This window comes from Camelus ferus, chromosome 15, assembly GCF_009834535.1.
Source record: "Camelus ferus isolate YT-003-E chromosome 15, BCGSAC_Cfer_1.0, whole genome shotgun sequence".
In the NCBI taxonomy this organism is placed as follows: domain Eukaryota; kingdom Metazoa; phylum Chordata; class Mammalia; order Artiodactyla; family Camelidae; genus Camelus; species Camelus ferus.
The window spans coordinates 54,042,266-54,062,852 of NC_045710.1; the positions used below are offsets into that span (position 1 = coordinate 54,042,266).

General features: G+C 47.5%; 1 protein-coding gene across 6 annotated transcripts; it reads left to right on the top strand.

Moving 5' to 3' along the window:
• The first annotated feature begins 3,973 nt into the window (after window positions 1-3,973).
• On the top strand, window positions 3,974-19,636 carry LOC116669043 (putative serine protease 47). Of its 6 annotated transcripts, none has more exons than XR_004326416.1 (3): window positions 3,974-5,454; window positions 14,849-15,053; window positions 19,142-19,636. XR_004326416.1 is itself a non-coding variant. In XM_032497873.1 (3 exons), the coding sequence occupies exons 2-3, from the start codon at window positions 14,229-14,231 to the stop codon at window positions 19,457-19,459; spliced, it is 381 nt and encodes a 126-aa protein (XP_032353764.1). In that variant the 5' UTR covers window positions 4,062-5,454; window positions 14,109-14,228; the 3' UTR covers window positions 19,460-19,636. The 6 variants fall into 6 exon arrangements, 2 of the variants coding, with proteins under 2 accessions (XP_032353764.1, XP_032353766.1); XM_032497873.1 differs by lacking the exon at window positions 14,849-15,053 and adding an exon at window positions 14,109-14,291 and having other exon boundaries at window positions 4,062-5,454; XR_004326415.1 differs by lacking the exon at window positions 3,974-5,454 and adding an exon at window positions 14,117-14,291.
• Window positions 19,637-20,587: the final 951 nt, after the last annotated feature.

A 20,587-nucleotide genomic window follows, 5' to 3' on the forward strand; every position in this document is an offset into this window, starting at 1 on the left:
TTTGGGGTAGTTATAAAAACCTCAGAAGGAAAAGATGATAGTGACAAACACTGAGCTTTAAATGTTTCTATACATGTTGTAATTAAAATTTTTAAATTTCAGTGAATTACATTAGTGTAGTACAACAGAATGATGTATACTGTGCATTTTTAAAACATTTCTTTCTTGATATAGTTCACCACGATATAGAAAAGTACTTATGCATGTGTATCAAATTTTAAAAGGAGCCTTTAATGACTCATATTGTATCAAAGAAAGAAAAGTCAAGTTAGTATGACAGTGAAAAAAACAGATTGAAACAGTATTTATTATTCATAATGGCAAAATACATTGCTACATTTATATATTTAGTACAGACTGTTCCATGTAAAGTTCTTAAATGCTTTTGTAGTCAAATGCTGCTACCCATGTCATAGATTAGAGGTGGGGGGTTGGTTGTGGGTATGGGGGGTGGATCTCAGTAATTTACTGAGGATTACATGGGGGACAAGTAAAGGAACTGGGGATAGGTAATCGTTTCTGTGTACTAAAAACATTGCCTCCCCATATGTATCAGTGATATTTTGCACAAATGTTGATAAACATCTGTCAACAGATGTTAACTGAAAAGCCCCTCATATATTGTTCTAACTTTAATATGTTCATGTGTGTAACACTGATATTTTAAACACACGCACATACACTTCCACACTAGACTCAGATGGCTTTTGATGGAACATCATCCCTTCATGTAACTTTAAAAGGTCTTTCTAAATGATCTTCCTTAAAAGAAAGCTTCTGGGAAGTAACACAGCATAATGCTCAGGCAGATACTACACTTAGATTTGAAATAAACTTGCAATAGTTAAATTAAAAAATCTGGAACCAGTCTGTAGAACAATCTGAAAATGTTAATATGAAATTGTTACACAGTACAGATAAGTACACGAAAGTAAACCATATGTTAGGGATAGTTTCATAAAATCATGAATAGAGTATTTCCTTTGTAATTGGTTTAGACTCCAGATTGCAACTTTGACACTGACTTAAAACTTGACAAAGAAATTTATGTTTTGTAACTGACATTTTAAATGGAAGATTTACTTGTACTGGTACCCAATATGTTTTCTGTAATTAATTCCTTTGAGGTCAGTTTTCGTAGACACAGAATGCCTTTAACATTAATCACTCCTTTAGTAATATCTTGATTGCTGGAATTAGCAATTGAAAAAAAAAGTTAATCTTTTTCAAATGAGGTTCTCAGTTCCAGGCATTATTTGTTTCACAGATACAAGATTTTCTTAAAAGTGCAAAATATGTTAAAAGTGAATGCTAGGAAGTCAGTGTAAGGCAAAACAAACAAACAAACAAACAAACAAACAAACAAAGCCCCAAAACCTGGAAGTTAACTAAATCATACATTGAAAAGAGATGGAAAGTTTAATTATATAGGTGCTTAAGGTCTTCATGAAGGGACTGAGGGACTCTGTTAAGAGGGTCTGTCTCATTTTAAACCTTATACTATTATTCAGGTTATCTGTATATAATACTTAACATTTATAAGCCTTACATTCATCTTTTTTATTTATTCATAAAATGTTGCATAGATTAATTGGTGTACAGCACAACTTGATGGAAAATGGTGTTCAATATACTGTTGTTGAATGTATGACATTTTGATTATAGTAATTTTTAGTTTTGATTTTAAAATGGGAATGATGTACCTAAAAGCTGAAAGATAAGTAACTGAGCATACAGCAGTTCACTATACCCAAAATAAATTTTATTATGTAAGAAAAATGTTTACTAATTAGGCATGTTTACATACTTGTAGTTACTAATTATATTCTCTTGACAAAAGACCATCTTCCTTCTTTAACATCTGTGTTGCCTTCATCGTATGTTTTGAATAGATTGTACGTATTTAATGTCTGTTTATTTATGAAGCATGGAAAGTAACTGTGAGTCTACGCAGCAGTGCTTAATGAAAGACAAGTGCTCACCAATGTCACGTAACTGACTAACCCACATGGCACACAACGGCAAGGGATGCTGAGACCAGTGGGGTTTTGTCCACCAGGTCTAGAAATACTAGACCCTCCAAAAGGTGCGATGAATGCATTTGGGCTTCCAGACATCTTGATGAGTCCTAGGAAAACAACTATCCTGACTTTGGTGAAATTCCTTCTACTTGTTCCTTTATGTGTTATTATCTATCACCAACCAGGACATTCAAGTATTTACAAAGTGATGTTTTTACTCAGAGTTTTGAGATAGTGGCTTTGGGTTTATGGATGGAGTTTGGAGTTTATGCTTACCATAAGGAGTAATTCCTTCCCCCAGCCACCCCCACCATTCGATACTGAAGTTAAAGTATTTAAAGAAATGTTTCAAAAAACATTTCTCACTATCTGTGTAGGTTAATATGTGAGATTTAGGTAAAAATCGTTATTTTTGTCTTTTTGGGGGTTGGCACTTTAACTCTCCCTGGAAATACTATATAGTACTATCCTAAACTGGAATCTGAGACTCTTGAAACAGAGCTACATTCCCTGACCTTTATTCCACCTCTTATAGAGGAATGCAAGAGAAATATTAACATTAGGAGGTGAAAGAACCATCACAAATAGACAAAGTAGTAATAGAGGAAGAAGAAAAACTATCAACCCTCACAGAAGACAACTTAAATTAGACTACACTTCAGTAACACGTTAACAATTTTTCACATTCCAATAAAAACAGGTTTAGATGCTATCAGCATTGTAGATCACATCACGCATAACTTGGGACCACACATACCTGGCGCCATGGCATCCTGCACACATACGGCTACCACATGAAAGGAAACGATGTGAAAACTTGGAGTTTATACATTTTTTCCCTTTCTGAAGGATTTCTGTGAAACTGAATGCTCATAAAGTTAAATCTAGAATCCTGAATGTTCAAACATAGATTCTGCAGCTAAAGTCCTATGCTTTATTATTTCACAGCCTTGCAGAATTATATTTATTTGAGTGCAACTATGATTTTACTTTAGAAATTACTGTAGATGTACTGAAAACTCATCTAATTATAATGAAGACGTTGGGGAAAACATATGCTGTATCTATTTCAGGGTCAAAGCAGTTTAAAGGTTAGATTGGGGGGAAAAATAACAACTTCCATTAAGCTTTCATGTCTCTAGGTGGTCTCTCAATTAAATAGTTGTATCTTAATTTTACTGAATGGAGAATTTTTAAAAATCTGGTTAAGATTAAATTCTGCCCATTTGTGTAATTAATTAAATCTATTCTGAATGTCTTAATTTCCACAAAGACTTGCAGGCCTAAGCTCTATTTTGGTAGTCCTCTCTGACATTTATGACTTGACAAACATCCAATCAACAAGCAGCGAAACAAACAAACAAAATTTTAATATCCTTCTTCCTAGGACAAGGTAGAAGAAGTTAACACGTGACAGTTTCTTACTTGGGGATGGGAGCAGGTGAAAAGTTAGAAAGCAAAACTCTGATGAAAATAAAAATCCAACCAACCTGCAAACATTCCAGTGTGTTTTAGGAATTATCATCCTGTTAGCATATTCTTACGTGCATATATTCTTATCTCTTGCTCTTTTTTTAAACCAAAAGAAAACTTTATCTTCCAGCCAGAGATCTATGTTAATTTAAGAATAGTATTTAAAGGATTGAAGTGAACGCTGTCTTGTTTTGAATCACATTACGACATTCTTCAGCGTCACTGACTTTCGCTAAAGAAAAAAAAAAAAAGAGTCCAAGCAACTTGCCTTTAAAAAGATTCCAATAAGAGAGACTTGGCAGATCTGTGGTTGCCCTGGAAAAAGATTTCCCGAGTGTGGGCAACAAGCACCGCCACACTTTGTTTTAAAAGCCCGACCAGGCAAAGCCAGGCGAGGCATTGCTTCCCCTTTCTGCCCCCTCAAGGACAAATTGTTGCCTCCTTTTACATCCATCCTGCCAGAAGGAGGGGGGGCTTTTTCCACTTTCATATGCTCCTCTGCTTTAATTTCAAGAGAGGAAAAAAGAGAGCAGAAGAGCCCCGAGATCCGCCGCGCATCTCTAATAACATTTCGGCGGCGACGGGCGGGACGCGGGTGTGTGCGAGCGGGCGAGAGAGCGGGCGAGCGGGCGATGGAGGCGGCGGCAGCGAGCGGGGCGCTCGGCCGCCGTCAGGCTCCGGGTCCGCGCGCCGCGGCGACGCCTCCAGTCCGGGTCTTGGCGAGGGCCCCCCACCCTCCGGCTCCCCGCGAGCTCGCCTTTTAATCCTGCTCCTCTGTCTGTGAGTGAGTGCAGGCAGGCTGACAATGATGTCCTCAGTGACTGCGTACAGAGCGAGTCCCTGCGGGTTAGGGGCCCCCTCTGCAGCCATCCTGATGGCTTTGGGGCCCTTGCTTCCATTTCCCATTGTTACCTGTACTATTAACGGGAGCGGCGGCGCAGTCCGAGACCTTGCAGGTTTGTGATGAGGGCGTAGCACGCAGCACACTCCTCCTCTTACTCCTCCTCCTGCTCTGGCTGCCGCTGCCGCTGCTGCCGCCGCTGCCGCCCAGGCAGCCGTAGACTTTAGAGCCCCCGGTCCAGCGCGGGCGCCCCGAGCCGCGGGCCTCGCACACACCCTTCCGCACACAAGCAGACCTGCACACCACCTGAGGGGCCACCGGCTCGGGGTGGAGGTGTTTTTATCTTTTTTAAAAAAATTACTTTAGTGTGACTTAAAAAAAAAAAAAAAAAGGAGAGGGGAGATGGGAAGGGAAAAAAAGTATTTTTTTCTCTTTGCTTATTTTCGTTGCCCCTTCACATCTGCCTTGGATGGTGGGAGACTTTTCAAGTCCTTTTTATCACCTTGCAGGATTGATCCCCTCTCCCCACATCCGTCCCCCCTCAAACTACAACAAGAGCACGACTGCCTTTGTAAACAAATCACTGTTATTTCTTTTCCCCAGGAGGGAATTTTGTTGAGAAGAGAAAGCGATTTTTAAAAAATGCTTTTCTTTTTATTAGCCTTTTTTCTATTGGAATTAAGTATGTGAAGTTTGATTGAAGTGGAAATAGTGTTTATCTGGCGGTTCTTCAAACGTTGTCCTGCAAAGTTTTTTTTTTTTCTCAGCTTTTTTTCTTTCTTTCTTTTTTCTTGTTTCCTTTTTTTTTTTTTTTTTTTTGAGGGTGGGGGTTGGGGGTCGAAGGCTGGGAAAGTTTGGTGCAGCCGCCGCCGCCGCCGCCGCCGCCGCCGCCGCGCAGAACGCGGAGGCCGGGCAGCCGCGAGCCCCGCGCGCGAGCGCGAGCAGGAGCCGGAGCGAGGAACGGAGCAAGGAGCGAGGGCAGGAGGGAGGCCGAGCGGAGGGCGCGGGGCGCGCGGCCACGAGGAAGTGTAGTTTCTCACAGGGTTGAATTGAAAGAACTCAAGATGTTTGCTTTTACGACGCGTCGCCTCAAGCAAGCGAAACCGAGATCCCTCAAAGGTAAGGAGGACCACCCCCCCCCCGCCCTAGTCCCACTTTCCTCCCCCAGCCATGAGTGTCACTGTGGGTAGCAGAACGAGGGCTGCGTGGCCGCGAGGCATGTGTGCGCGGGGGCGCGCACTCTCCCCTCCCTTGTTTAACTCGCAGGTGGCATGAGGGTGATGTGTCGGGGGTGGTGGGGACGTGTTGGGGGAAGATGGGAAGACGGGAGGAGGATCCCCAAGTGGAGCGGCGGTAAACAGTGGGCAGGAAAAGACAACCAAAGGGGAAGGGGACGGGGAAGGAGAAGGAAAAAGAATAGAAATCATCCGGAGGGGAAGAGAAAAGTCCCGTCTGTGCTCTACATCTGGGCTGGAGGAAGAGGTTTCTGTTGTGTCTTCGCAGAGAATAAAAAAACCGTGTGATGCTTCTTTTTTCCTTTCTCTGGAAGAAGAAAAAAGTGATTTTGAAGAGGGGTGAACAGCTTCTGCTCATTACAAGCATGGCCCGGGGTTCCGGCCTCGCCAGGGCGAGGACACAACAGCCGCCGCCTCCTCCCCGCCCGCACCCGGCTCGGGATCGCCCCGGCCCCCCACTCCCTGCGCAGGGCACCCATCTTGGCCGTTCCGAGAAAGTTGACCATCCCCTCACTCCTCCAGCCGCCCTCTTTGGTCTTTTGCTTTGCGAGACGGGTTCCGGCGACCAGTCTCCCCCGGTGGAGACAGAAGTTTGCGGGTTGCGTGTGGGGAGATTTTGGGGGGTGCATTGGCTGGCTGCGGCGGGGGGAGGTTGGAGACGGGGGACACTGAAGTTATCCACCTGTTGGCTGTGGTGGAAGGTGGTGAGGAGAGTCACGTGGCGGCCTCCTCCTCCTTGGCCGCCTGCTCTTCCACCTTCCCGAGCCTCCTCCCGGGGAAACCGGGGGCGGGCGGCCGCCAGCCGTGGGAGGTCGAGCGCTCAGACGCCGAGAGCCGGGAGGGCGAGCAGCGGAGCGGGAGGACCACAGGAGGTGCGGGCAGGCCGGGCGTGGAATCGGGGCAGGGGCACGGGGGTGACGGCTGGAGGCGGCGGGGGGCCCTGCGACCTCGGCGGCGGACGAAGGGCGGCTTGTGCGCCCGCGGGGTCCCGGCGGCGGCGGCGGCGCAGCATCCTCTTCCTCCTCGGTGGCCCGGGTCCTGGCGCCCAGTTGCCCTTGTCGCTCCCGATTCGGCCGCCGGCCCGGGGAAGGGATGGGCAGACCTGGGCGCCCCGCGCCTCCCTGGCCGATGTGTTTTCATGATCTCGATTAAGGAGCCCTCACCGCACACACAACGCCCTTTCTTCTCCTGGGAAGGGATGGGGTAGGGGAGGGCCTCGCAGAATAGAACGCTCTCTCTTTTTCCTGAAGCACAGAAGTTTTAGTTTGAAAAGGAGGTGAATCATCGACATGTGTCTTGACACAGTTTTTGTGGTTGTTTCTGTGGTCGTTTCCATTCTCGTGGGCCACACATATTCTGGGAAAATCTAGAGCAAGGGCCTGAAAGATGTGGGCATAGAGAGGTAAAAAATCAGCGCGCGGGTGTGTGCGGTGTCAGGGTAACGGCGGACGGCGCTCGTGTCGGGGGAACTTGCCGTGAGACTCAGCTGCCTTAAAAGTCACCAGGACCAACCTCTTCATCCTCTCTTGGAAAGAACTTTACGGGTTTGATAGGAGAGCGCTTGGTGTCAGCCCGGGTTGAAGAGCTGCTAGAGGCTTCAGAAACCTAAGTGATTAGGGAGGCGTTTCATTTTAGTGCTTCTCGGTTGAAAGCGTCTCAGCCATTTTACCTGATAAAAACCGATTTTGGGAAATTTACTGCAAAAAGCACTTGTAAGATAGTGGTCCACTTCATACAGGTGTGATGTATTCAGTAAGAGCCAAGTTATAAAGCTGGGAAGGAGAGAGGGGAGCACTTAGACAGTGAAATGGCCAAGTTAAACACGAGACACAATTAGGAGATCGGGGCCCTCAGGTGTTCATAAACCCATACCAGGGGTCTCTGGGGAGAAATGGTGGGAACGGGGAGAAAGAGAGCCCCAAAATGCCCTGTTTAACTTGGCTGTCAGAGTAGCTGACCCTTTGTCACTTGGCACATTTCAAAGTTATCACACTCACGATTGACCTTTTTCCTTTTACTTTCTTTTGTACTTACAAAGTATGATTTTTTTTAAGGAGAAGTAATTTATTTAGACATATAATGAAGTGGCAAAAATTCAACCCTCAATTTAAAGAAGAAACGTAAACTATAGAATTTGAAAGAAAAGGCAATGGGTTTTAAGTCCATAACCTTTGAAAGTCAGAAAAACCTATCTATTAGGCTGTATTCTCTGGTGAGAAAGCTCTCAAAATCGTAGGTGTTAAAAAGCCACTGCAGGGAGCTTGTACTGGCCCCTTAATTTAATAGAAATATTAAACTCTCCAGCCTTTTTTTAAACACTTTTTTTTCAAAGTCAAAATGTATTTTCTTGCAGGTAGACAGGTGGAGTGTCACCGCCACAACAGCAAAGAGCAGTCCTCTTACGCTCCATGAGCTTTATTTCTGTAAAAAATCCCCTTGCCACCAGAGATCTGGTTTGGCTTTGGAAGTCATGCCAGAGTAAGAAAAAAAATCTAACTTATGTGTGTAAAGAAAATTGTGTGAAAACAGATGTATTTAATTTTTTTCTCCATTAATTCCTATTGTGCTGTCTGAGGTTAAAGTTAGTAATCCTACATTGTGCCGTCAGTTCCGGAACCAGCTGTTCGTTTTAGCCTGTTCATATTTGAAGAACAGGCCTTTGTCATTTGGCCATCGTATAAGCACTGCTCTGTGCCCAACTCAGCTAATGTCCCCACAGCTCAGCTTCCAGGCAGCCTGTCTTTTCTGTAGCTTGTCTCTCCTCTTCCTCTCCTCTGCTAGGTCTTGCTCAAAATCTTTCTCTGTCCCTGCTGTTAGATTAGTGGATTCACACATTCTGTTTCCTCTCCCTCCTCTCCTCTAAGTGTCTTTCCTCTATAATTTTCCCTACAAGACTCTTATGCAGCTTTCATCGCGCTCATAAGACAGACTCACTCACAGTATTAATGCATATGTTAAAAAAGACAGTTGCCATTTTGGAGGCAATTTTATTTATTGTTTTTCTTGCTCCTTGTTGTTTTCCTTAAACTGTTATCAGACTTAAGATTCATCCATTTATATATTCAGTGTATTTTTAGGGTTTCCAAACCAGAACCCAAGTTATTTACCTATCATTACAGAGTGAAGAAATATTCTGAATATTACATAAGTGTTATATTCTTTCTGTTTAACAATGTCAATGTTGAATAAATATTTATTCAAAAGTATTTACTGAGTGTCTGTATGTCAGCAACCACCCTAGATAGTACCATTTACCCTTCCACACAAGCTTTTTAGGTGAAATAATTTTTTTAACATTAAGTTTTCTCAATATGATAATAGCCAGGTTCAAGCAAAAAAAAAATTAGGAAATACACACCAACAACAATTACTTTCAATACTTTTAGGACTATCTTTCCAAAGTTTTATCTGTATTTTTGAATTGTTAATTTTTTTTTCAGTTAACTCTATTTCATACACATTCTTCTACATTAATTGTTGTTAAAGGCCGATGGGTTCTTTTTTGGGTGTACGATAGTTTTAAAATCATGCTTTCAATGTTGGACTCTTAATTTTTTTGTGATTACGTGTGAAGACCATGATGAACATCATTTAGGTATTTTCCTTTTCATATATCCATAGGCGGTTCCTTGTAGCCTCAGAAATTGTATTTCTAGTGGGCTGGGGGACATTTTTCCAGCTCTCAAAGAATTATTACTTAATTGGTTAAAAGTATGCAGGCTATATATATCAAAGGCGATCCCTTCTGTTTGAAATTCAGCAAAATCCAGAGTTTGCTCAAACCTTAACTCTTGCAAAGTGTCTCCTTTATTCAGTACATGTTGACAGAAAACTGGACATGAGGATACAAATATGAATAAAAACCAGTGCAGGGCAGATAGCAAAACAGACTAGAACTGATAAACGAGTTTAGGAAGGTAATAAGAAGCAATATTTGTTACAAAAACCAATGGCATTTCTATACACTAGGTACAAAAATATGAAAAGGAAATTAACAAAATAATTTCATTCATAATAGCTTAGAAAAGAATAAAATACCTAGAAATAAATTTAATAAAGATATGCAAGATCTATATACTGAAAACTACAAAATATTGCTAAGAGAAATTAGAGATCTAAATAAATGGAGAAATAGATTTTCATGGATCAGGAGATTTCATTTTATCAAGAAGGCAACTTTCCTCAAACTGATCTTTGAGTTCAATGCAGTCCCTATAAAACTTCTAGCTGACTTCTTTTGGGTAGAAACTGACCGCCAGTCTGAAAATTCATATGGAAATGCAAAGGATGATAATAGTCTAAACAGTTTGGCAAAAGAATAAAGCTGGAGAACTTTCACTACCTCATCTCAAATTTTACTGTAACATGTATTCATCTAGACAATGGGCTTCTGGCACAAGGATTGGAACACAGTTCAACAGCAAAGAATTAAAAGTCCAGAAATAGAACCTTACTTTTTACTATGAATTTATTTTTAACAATGGCCCCAAGACAATTCAATGGGAGGAAACTTGTTTTGTTTTTTTAATCAAGAAAAGGTGCGGAAGTAAATGTATACCCACAAGAAAAGTAACAACACACACACACACACACACACACACACACACACAACCCTCAAAGAAATGGAAACTTACATCACACTAGGCAAAAATGAACTGAAACTTGATCATAGATCTAAATGTAAAAGGCAGCTCTTAACATTTCTCAAAGGAAACATAGGAGAAAATCTTCACAACCTCTTAATACAACATCAAAAGCATAATTTATACAAGAAAAAATTGGTAAATTGACTTGATCAAAATTAAAAACTCTTGCTCTTCAATATCCCCTGTTAAAAGAATGAAAAGACAAGCCACAGACTTGGAGAAAATACTGCAAATCACATATCTGGTAAAGAATAAAATCCTGTAATTTGCGACACCATGACTAGACCTAGAGGATGTTACGCTAAGTGAAATAAAACAGAAAAGACATACTGTGTGATTACACGTATATGCAGAATCTAAAAAAATAAAACAAATGAACAAACATAACAAAACAGAAACAGAGTTATAGATACAGAGAACAAACACGTGGTTGCCAGAAGGGAGGGTTTGGGGAGGAGGAAAGCAACAGGTGAGGAAGAATTAAGAGGTACAAACTTCCAGTTGCAAAATAAATGAGTCACAGGTATGAAATGTACAGTGTGGGGAGTATAGTCAGTCACTATGTGATATATTTGTGTGGTGTCATGTGATAACTACAGTTACCATTTTGAAATGTACAGAAATACCAAATCACTCTATTCTGTAACGGGAACTAACACAGTACTGTAGGTCAATTATACTTCAAAAACAAATACATAGAAAAAGAGGTTAGATTTGTGGTTATCAGAGGCGGGGGCTGGGGGGACGGGGAACTGGATGACGGCAGTCAAAGGTACACACTCCCAGTTATAAGATAAGTAAGTATTACGGATGTAACATACAACATGATAAATATCATTAACACTACTGTATGTTACATATGAAAGTTGTCAGAGTAAATCCTAAGAGCTCTCATCACAAGGAAAAAATTCTTTTCTTTCTTTAATTTTGTATCTATACACGTTGATGGATGTTCATTAAATTTATTGTGATGATCGTTTCATGATGTATGTAAGTCAACTCATTATGCTATACACCTTAAACTTTAAAAAAAAAACTTTATTAATAGATTAATTATTTTAGAGCAGTTTTAGGTTCACAGCAGAATTGAGCAGAAAATACAGAGTTCACACATAGCCCTCCCCACCCACACATATACACTCCCCTACCCTCAACATCCCTCATCAGTGTGGCATATTTGGTAAAATCGATGACCAACATGGACACATTATTATCAACAAAAGTCCATAGTTTACATTAGGGTTCACTCTTGATATTGTACATTCTATGGGTTTGACAAATGCACAATGACATGTAGCCATCACTATAGCATCACACAGAATAATTTCATTGTCCTAAAAATCCCTTGTGCTCCATCTATTCATTCCTTCCTCCTTCTCCTCAAACCCCTGGGAACCACGATCTTTTTACTGTTTCTGTAGCTTTGCCTTTTCCAGAAGGTCATTTGGTTGGAATTGTTCAGTTTGTAGCCTTTTCAGACTGGCTTCTTTCAGTCACTAATATGTCTTTTAAGTTTCTTCCATGTCTTTCATGCCTTGATAGATCATTTTTCACTGCATATATATTTTAAATTTACATGTATGTACTGTTCATTGTTTCTAAGAATGTTTAGAGCTTTAGCTTTTTAAGCTTATATAGTTATCAAAGGAATAAAGCCAACCACAATAAGAATTAATTCAAAAAGATACATATACCCTGCTATTAACAGCAACATTATTTGTAATTGCCAAGATATGGAAGCATCATTACTGCACACCCATAGTTGAATAGATAATGAAGATGCAGCACATACATACATGTAACGGAATATAACTCACCGATAAGAAAGAAGGATGTATTGCCATTTGCAGCCCTTCTTTCACTTTTTTTTTCACTTCAAAAACCAGAATGTTATAACCAGCAGAGCCATTTCCATTACATCAAAAGCAACAAAATACCCAGAAATAAACTTAACCAAAGAGATTACCTATCCTCCAAAAACTGAAATGACACAAAGAAGTGGAAAGATTTCTTGTGCTCTTGGACTGGAAGAATCGACACTATCAAAATGGCCACACTACCCAAAGCAACCCACAGATCCAACGCAACCCCCATCAACATACTCACGACGTTCCTCACAGAACTAGAACAAACAATTCCAAAATTCATAAGGAACCACAAAAGGCCCCAAACAGCCAAAGCAATCTTTTGTAGGTCTTGTTTTTCACTTTCTTCTTTTTCTCTTTTTTTATGGCTTGATGACTAGAGAAGGTCCTTTAACATTTGTTGTAAAGCTGGTTTGGTGGTGCTGAAATATTTTAGTTTTTGTTTATCTGTGAAGCTGTTGATTTCTCCATCAATGTACACTTCAAACTTTAAACAATGAAAAAGAGAGAAAGAATGGACTTCAGTTAATATTAATGTGTGACCAATGGGCCATGGTAATATAAGATCTTAATATTAGGGGAAACTGGGTGAGGGGGATATGGGAACTCTTTGCATTGTCTTTGCAAGTTTTTCATGTATCTAAAATTATTCTAAAATAAAAAGTTTATTTAAATAAAAAGAAAGAAAGAAATAAGAATGTACTGAAAATCATTGAATTGTCCTTTGTAATAAGTGAACTTCATGGTATATAAATCACACCTCAGTACAGCTGTTCAAAGTTAATAAGGGCAGAGAGGGATCGGCGCTGGGCCAGGGCAGGCTCAGGGCCCAGGCTCAGGGCTGGGTCAGGCCAGGGTCAGACCGGGGTCAGGCGGGGGTCAGCAACCTTGACAATGGGCACGGGGCGTGGCTCCCCAAGGCCAAGGACGGCCTGCGGCGCTCCTCTGGCTGCTGCTGCCGCCCGCTGCCACCCCGGCGCTGCGGGGGGTCCTCCGCCAGGGCCTCGGCGGCGCCCGGCCAGCAGGGCCCCAGGCGCGGGGCGGCCGGTGGAGGCGGCGCTCTGACCCCTGACGCGCAGCCTTTGGCTCCGGGGGCCGCAGGTGCGTTGGGGCCTCAGTGCGGGGCGGGGTCGGGTTACACAGGAGGGCCTCAGGGGGGCGCGGCTGTGACCAGGGCCTGAGTGCCTCGTCTTCTGTCGCCCTTCCCTCCAGCCAGGCCCCCAGAGACCACCTCAACACAGTGGGTCACAGGCCCCCACTCTGGGGCCTCTGGGTGGGAACCGCCCCAGGACCTTGGTGGGGCTGTGAACTGGGCAGGTAGCCGGCTCCGGCCCTGAGGCTGGGAGGCTGGCTGGAGGAAAGCACAGGGACTGCTGAATAAGTGGCCCTTAGTCTGGGGCCCAGGGGTCTCTTTTCCCTCCCCGAGGCCCTGGGAGCACAGGCCCTAGACCAGGATGCCCACTCTCAGGGGGCCTGGGCACACCTCTGCCCTCCCAAGTGTGGGTCCTAGAGCCAGGGCTGTCTTCATTAGCCCACTCCCTCTTTAGAAATGGAGGATCCTGAGTCAGAGAGGGGGAGTGACTTTCCTTAGGTCACACAGCACCACAGAGTTCTGCCTGTGAATCTATTTCCCTGAGATACTGGGATGACGTGGAGGGGGCACAAGCCCTTAGCAACCATGATCTTGAAGAAATAATATTGGCAGCCTCTGAGGCCTGCAGTTCTTGGCTCTGCAGAGCAGGCCCTGAGGTGTGCTGAGTGAGGCAGGCTCACTCAGGGATGTCTGTCACCCTGGAGGTGCTGCTGTCACCTGCTGTGGCTGCCTTTGGTCCCCCTGCCCGACCCACCAGACCACTGAGCCCTCATCCCCACACGACTTGCTCAGTTGTGCTCTGCTGTCCAGTTCTCAGTGGCACGCTGTCATTTTGGTAGGCCTCTGGACGCTTGGCCTTGGTTTTCCCATCTCTGAAGTGGACGGGGCCTCCCTGGCAGTGGCACCTGGGGCACTACCAGTGTCTCTGTCACAGGAGGCAGGGGCGTCTCCAGTGCACGCGGGAAGCCCAAGGTGACAGGGAAGGTCTGTGGCGGCCGGGACGCGGCAGCGGGCCCGTGGCCATGGCAAGCCTGCCTGCGGCTCCAGGGCTCGCATGTCTGAGGCGCCGCCTCACCAACTCCTGCTGGCTGGTTGCTGCTGCCCGCTGCTCTCTCAAGTGAGTCCTCCTTCCTCGGGTGCCGGCAGCGGCGCTGGCTGGGGAGAGGGGTGCAGGGGAAGGGGAGAAAAGGGGTGATGGGTGTCCCACAGCAGCCCTCTGGGCTTTTCTCTGGGGTAGTCTGTGGCCTTCAAATGCATGTCATCCCTGCCTTTGACCTGCGTACCCTCCACCTGGACTGTCCTCCTCGCTCACCTGTCTGAGCCTCCTCATGCTCTGCCCGCAGCCCTTGTGCCTGTCCCCCAACACAGATGTGCCCCGGGAGAGTGGCAGTGTCGATCCTGGCTGCCATGTGGTGTGGACCAACCTCAGACCACAGCTTCTTCTCAGTGTCCCCACATTCCTGGGTGTCAGACTCTGGGCAGGGAACTGGAACTGTGTGTATGGCCAGCAGCTGGGCCATTGTGCAAAACTGAGTTCCCAGGAGGAGCTGTGGTCACTGGTGTGAGTGGGGGGAACCCTGCTGCCAGGCTGCGTAGGTGGGAGATGGGGCTCCCTGGAGAGTGACATGGCTTTTGCAGGAGTCTAACTCACTGCCTCTCCTGGGCCTGGCCCAGTTCCCAGCTTCTGAACAGATGAGGAGGGGTCTCCAGGGAGCAAGGGCATCACAGCCCAGGTCCAGGAGCTGGAGCTTTGAGAACCCAGAGTCCTGTCAGCACCTCCTCTGTGCCAAGCTACATGCATGCCCCTCTGTGGCATCGGGAGTGGCAAGATCCCACTTCACCGTGTCTCCATCCTGTCAGGAGAGAAAGCCCAACCTGGGTGAGGAGAGCAGACCACATGGTGGTGGGGGAGGTCAGGAGAAGCTCCGAGCTCCAGTGGGCATGTAGAGGGAGGGGCTTGCTGGAGGGGGGTAAGGGGGAGGGTGTCTGGGTGGATGAGCGAAGCATGCAAGGTCAGGGAGGTGGGAAGTTTCACCACCCATGTTCAGGGAACAAGGCAAGGTTCCATTTCCTGCGCTCAATTGCTCATTTAACAATCTTTTGTGAGTGCTTATAACTAAGTGGACAAGCAGCCCTTGGGCAGGAAGATGTTTAAAGAAAAGAGGGGTCGGGAAAAGTGCAGGGCCAGAAGGTGGGCTGTAAGGAGCCTTGGGAAGGGTGAAGTTAGAGCTGGGACTGAGCCAGGACTCCTCCTGTACACAACCACAAGGCCTTCATTTGATGGCCCCCCACCCCGCCACCCAGCACTAGGATTCAGTGCTCCTCCAATTCATGGGTGTGATGGAGAAGCCATATGCTGACGTTGTAAGTAGAGTATCAATTAGCCTCAAGAAAGAAGGGCTCCTGACCGTTAGAAATGGGGAGACAAAAGCTGCCTGGCATCATGGTGGGTAGAGGGGTCCAGAGGGGTGTGGGCAGTTAGATGAGGATGCAGGGAAAGAGAGCTGGCCCACACTCAGAGATGATGGTGACCGTGTGCCCGTCCTCCTCCAGAAAACCTCACGTCCTAGAGAACTACCTGGTTTTGTTAGGAAACCCCCAGCTGTACCAGCACACCAGGCACACCCAGAAGATACCTGTGACCTCCGGCAGTCTTTTCACCCCCGGAGCCTGTGTCCTCATTTGCAGTGTGGGATTCTAAGGCCTCCTTCATGGGGTTGTTGAAAGGCTGGTGTAGTGGGTTGGATAATGTCCCCTAAATTTGTATCCACTCAGAATATGACTTTAATTGGAAATGGAGGCTTTGCAGATGTGACTAGATAAGAATCTCGAGATGACACCACTCTGAATTTGCAGTGGGCCCTGAATCCAATGACTTGTGTTCTTATAGGAAGAGAGAGAGACACAGAGATGCTCGGTGTCAGACTTCTGGCTCCAGAACCGTGAGAGGACACATTTCTGTTGTTTGCAGAGTCACTCAGTTTGGGGTGATATGCTGTGGCGCCCCAGGAACCCACACGGGAGGGACAAGGTGCGCCTGGCCTGTGGGAGGGCCACGCTGATGGCAGTTGCCATGACGGCCCAGTGAGCTGCTGAGCCCGAGGGGGGAAGCTTGGCCACCTGCCCCCTTGGTAGGAGACGGACCCAGGTTTCCTGGTGCCCAGGCCCTAACCAATGGTGTGGACTTGCTGACTGTCTGGCCTGGCCTGTCCTTCTCACAGAGTCAGCTGCACCCAGAGGTGAAACAAAGGCGCTCAGCCCACCGCCTCCTAAGTCCCCATCTGGCTGTCACCCTAGACCCCACTTCCAGCCTTGTCCTCCACCTGCCTTCCCCTGCAGAGGTCATGCCCATGGAGCGCAGGGCTTGCCCGCCGGACATGCACACTGCCCCTTGACTTCGCTCCTCCTCTAGCCCCCCCTGCCCCCCGGCTTGAGGACACCACTGAGCTGGACACCCAGGAGTCCCAGCAGATGACCCCCTCCTGCCTCCCTCAGCCTTTCAATCACCCAAGCCCATCTGAGAGATTCCTTCTAGAGTCATCTTCTGCCACGTCACCTGCTCTGGCCCCCATCCTCCAACCCGGGGCTCTCTTCTCTCTCCTAAAGTGTCCCTTCCCCTGGACAGGGCCCCCAGAAACAGGTCTGAGGAGAGAAGGGCCACAGGGGCACTCAGCACTCAGACTGTGGGGCAGGACAGACCTGGTTCCAGGCATTAATCTGTTGTTTACGGGGATTGTGGCCTCAGCTCAGTTTCCTCACCCATGAAATGGGGTCGCTAACAGCCTCCACTTAATAAAGTTCTTATAAAAATTTGAGTAGTGTGCCTGGCACTCATAGGCGCTTAACAAGTGTTAGCTTTTATTCTCCTGGCCTGGTCTGCCCCCCTCTATCTTAATTGTACCTGTTCTGGGCCTGTCTTAGACCTTCCTCTCACTCAAGTTGGAGTTCACCGCCCTGGCCCCACTCACCACACATGCGCGTGTGTGTCCGTGCACACACATACACATACGCACGGTTGGCTCTGTCTCTACAGCAGTGCAAACCACAGCTCACTCTGCATGGGAAATATTAGTGTCAGGATTCCCTCTGCCTTCTGAGAGCTCCCCAGGGGCCAGGAGGCTATTGGAGCCCTTCTCATCTCCCCCAGACTGGCCCAGAATCCATCATGATATTGGCAACCACGTGGCTCATCTGCATGAATCCTTGAGGCCTGGAGTGGACAAGGACCAGGCCTTCCCCTGGCCTTGAGCAACCAGGAGTGGGAACACTGTGGGGAGGGCCGAGGGATCTCCAGGCAGGGACCACAGGGGGAGGAGCTGAGAGGATGACGGCACATTCCCTGTCTCCAAGGAGCCCCATGTATGACTTTCTTGGGGCTGCTGAGACAAACCGCCTCAAAGTGGGTGGCTAAAATGACAGTGATTTATTACCTTAGGTTTCTGGTGGTCAAAGGTCTAAAATCAAGGTGCTGGCCAGGCACGTTCCTACTGGAGACTTTAGGGGAGGATGTTTCCTTTCTTCTGGCTTTTTAGAGGCCGCCCGCATTCCTTGGCTCATGGCCCCTTCCTCCGGCCTCAAAGCACATCACTCCAAACTGCTTCTGTCATCACATCTCATCTGACTCTGGCCTCCCACCTCCCTCTTTCCTCATGAGGACCCTTGGGACTACCTTGGGTCCACCCAGATAATCCACAATAAGCTTCCTCCTTCAAGATCCCTAACTCCACATCTGCAGAGTCCCTTTTGCCACATAAGGTGACATAACCACAGGTTCCAGGGATGAGAATGGGCATCTCTGAGGGTTATTTTTGGCTGGCCACACCATGTACCCGTCTCTCTCCTTCAAGCCACCGCTTCCCCCACCCCTCCCTCTCAGCCAGAGGTCTTGCTTCTTAATTCACCGAGAACATCAAAGCGAGCAGTCAGACGAGAGCCCATCCACCTCCCCAGCCCCACAGCCCACTCCCGCATCTGCCATCTGGCTCATCCCTCTTCTCCTCGCCTGCACTTACTGCTCCCTCTGCTCCTGCATCAGAAGGTTAGGTTCTTTCCTGGTTAGAGTCTCAGCTCAGGAAGTCTTTGTGCCTCCACCCTGCCTGTCCTGTCCCTTCCATGGCTTATTTCCACACGTCACATCTGACCACGGCAGGCTAGCGGGCTTAATGACAAAAGCACCATGGGGGAGGGGCCTTGTCATTTCACCCCTGTGCCCGGGGGCGGAGGCTGCCCTGGATGCTCACTGTGCCTGTGGCCAGGGGAGCGGAAGAGCGGCAGGCATGGCTGTGGCCCCGCTCCACTCCCCCCACGCCCAAGGGTGAGACCCTCCCTTTGGCTGATGACATGAGAGGATTTTCAACCAGACGGTCCTGCCCTGACAGTATTTCAAGACTCCAGTAATTCCCAGCAGCTTTCTGGGGACCCCCTCCTGCTCCCTGAGCAACGCAGGCTGCCCCCGCCAGGCCTGGGTATGAGCATTTTCTGAGGCTGCTCACGAAGAGCATCTCTCTTTTCTCTTAAGAGGTTGAGAGAAAACCAAAGGCCTAAATGAATGAAAAGGGGGAGGACCCAGGTGGGGATGTGTTGCTGCAGGACAGGGTTTTGCAAGAACTGGGGTCTGAAGTGGCTTGACCTGACCAGGCTCCACTCACAGACCAGTCCTCCTGGGCCCTGTTGGGGCAGCTGTCCCTTCTCGGCCTTGTCCTGGACCACAGTGGCCTCCCTGGGTGCAAGTGTCCACGTGTTGTAGATTTCAATCCACAGCCATCCTGGGGGTCAGTCAGAGCTTCCTGAAGTGTGATGCCAGCGCCTGCCTGCATGACTGTGGCTGCAGGGGGACACTGGTGTTTGGATTTTCAAAGAGGTCCACCTGAGTGAGCCTGGGTGGCAGACACTCATGAGCCCGGCCTTGCTCCCTGGTCTTCTCAGCGCTGGCCCAGCCGCCCACACTGACTCCCCTCTCTTTCCTAGGGTGATTCCGGGGGACCCCTTGTCTGCGACCTCACCGATGCCTGGGTTCTGGTGGGGCTGGCCAGCTGGGGCTTGGACTGCCGACATCCCATCTACCCCAGCATCTTCACCAACGTCTCCTACTTCATTGACTGGATGGATGAGATCCAGAGGCTCACGCCGCTCCCTGATGCTATGTCTGCTTGTCCTCAGACCCAGTTTCCACACCAGTCTCTGCAAGCTGCTGGCTCGCCGGGGCCCAGCACAGGCTTTGTGCCTTCACAGACCTGTTCCCTGCTGCTGTTCCTGCTCCAGGCCCCGTGGCAGGCCCTGTGGTGACCCGCCAAGCCCCTCTGCTCCTTCCCTCTGCCTCAGACCCCAGTCTTCTGGCTGGAATGTTCCACTCCTCCCCTCCCCCAGCCCCATCAGCATTCATTGGTCCCTTCTTGGCTTTCCAGTCCAACAGCTGCCACTCCCCAAACCAAGCCTGAAAAATCAAATAAAAACAAATGAAAGACTCAACCTGTTCCTGTGTTTGGGCCCTGCTGCCCCTCCTAATGCTCAGCGCTCACCCCTTCCCCTGAGGTTTGTCGTCTGGCTCCCTGGACCAAGAAACAGGACCTGGCCGAGAGACTGTCCCCAGGAGGAAGACAGGGGTGAGGATGCTGAAGGAGGCCAGCTGGGGAGGGAGAAGGATGTGTTCACTTGTGGACTCCACTCCTGCTATGGGAGTGCACAGGCCTTCAGAGGAAGTGTATCAGTCAGCTCCAGCTGCTATAACAAATACCATGGACAATGTGGCTTAAACAACAGGAATTTATCATCTCATAGTTCTGGATGGGGCCCAGAAGTCTGAGATTAAGGTACAGGCAGGGTTAACTCCCCCTGAGGCCTCTCTCCTTGGCTTATAGACGGTCATCTTCCCCCTGTGTCCTCACATCATTTTCCCTCTGTGCGTATCTGTGTCTAAAGTTACCCTTTTTATAAGGACACCAGTCATATTGGATTAGGGCCTACTCTAGTGACCTCATTTTAACTTAATTATCTCTTTTAAAGCTCTGCTCCAAATAAAGTCACATGCTGAGGTACTGGGGGTTAGGAGTTCAGTATATGAATTTGGGGGGACGCTATTCAGCCCCTAACAGGAAGCAAGACACTCTGCCAGGTGACGACAGTGCAGAGCAGTGGAGCTTTCTCACAGTAAAGAAACGCTACCCCTGGGGTTTAGAGAAGTCAGGACCAACTTCCTACGGAGGTGGAGGGAAGTTCCAGGGTGCGGGACAACTGAGCTGGACTGGAGCGCGTGACCCGGCCCGTGGGGAAGAGGGCTCCACCCTGCAGCACAGAGGGCTCTTGAGCGTGAAGGGTCTGGGAGACGGCGTGGGAACAGACAGCGGAGGCCCGAGGCCAGGCTGAGAGCTGGGGTTCAGGCTGGCAGTCCTTAGACCTCTGCTCCTAGAGTCAACT

Coding starts and splice junctions, on each gene's coding strand:
- LOC116669043 (XM_032497873.1), top strand. CDS start 14,229: ATGTCTGAGGCGCCGCCTCACCAACTCCTGCTGGCTGGTTGCTGCTGC. Junction 14,292..19,141: donor GCTGCCCGCTGCTCTCTCAA/GTGAGTCCTCCT, acceptor TCTCTTTCCTAG/GGTGATTCCGGGGGACCCCT.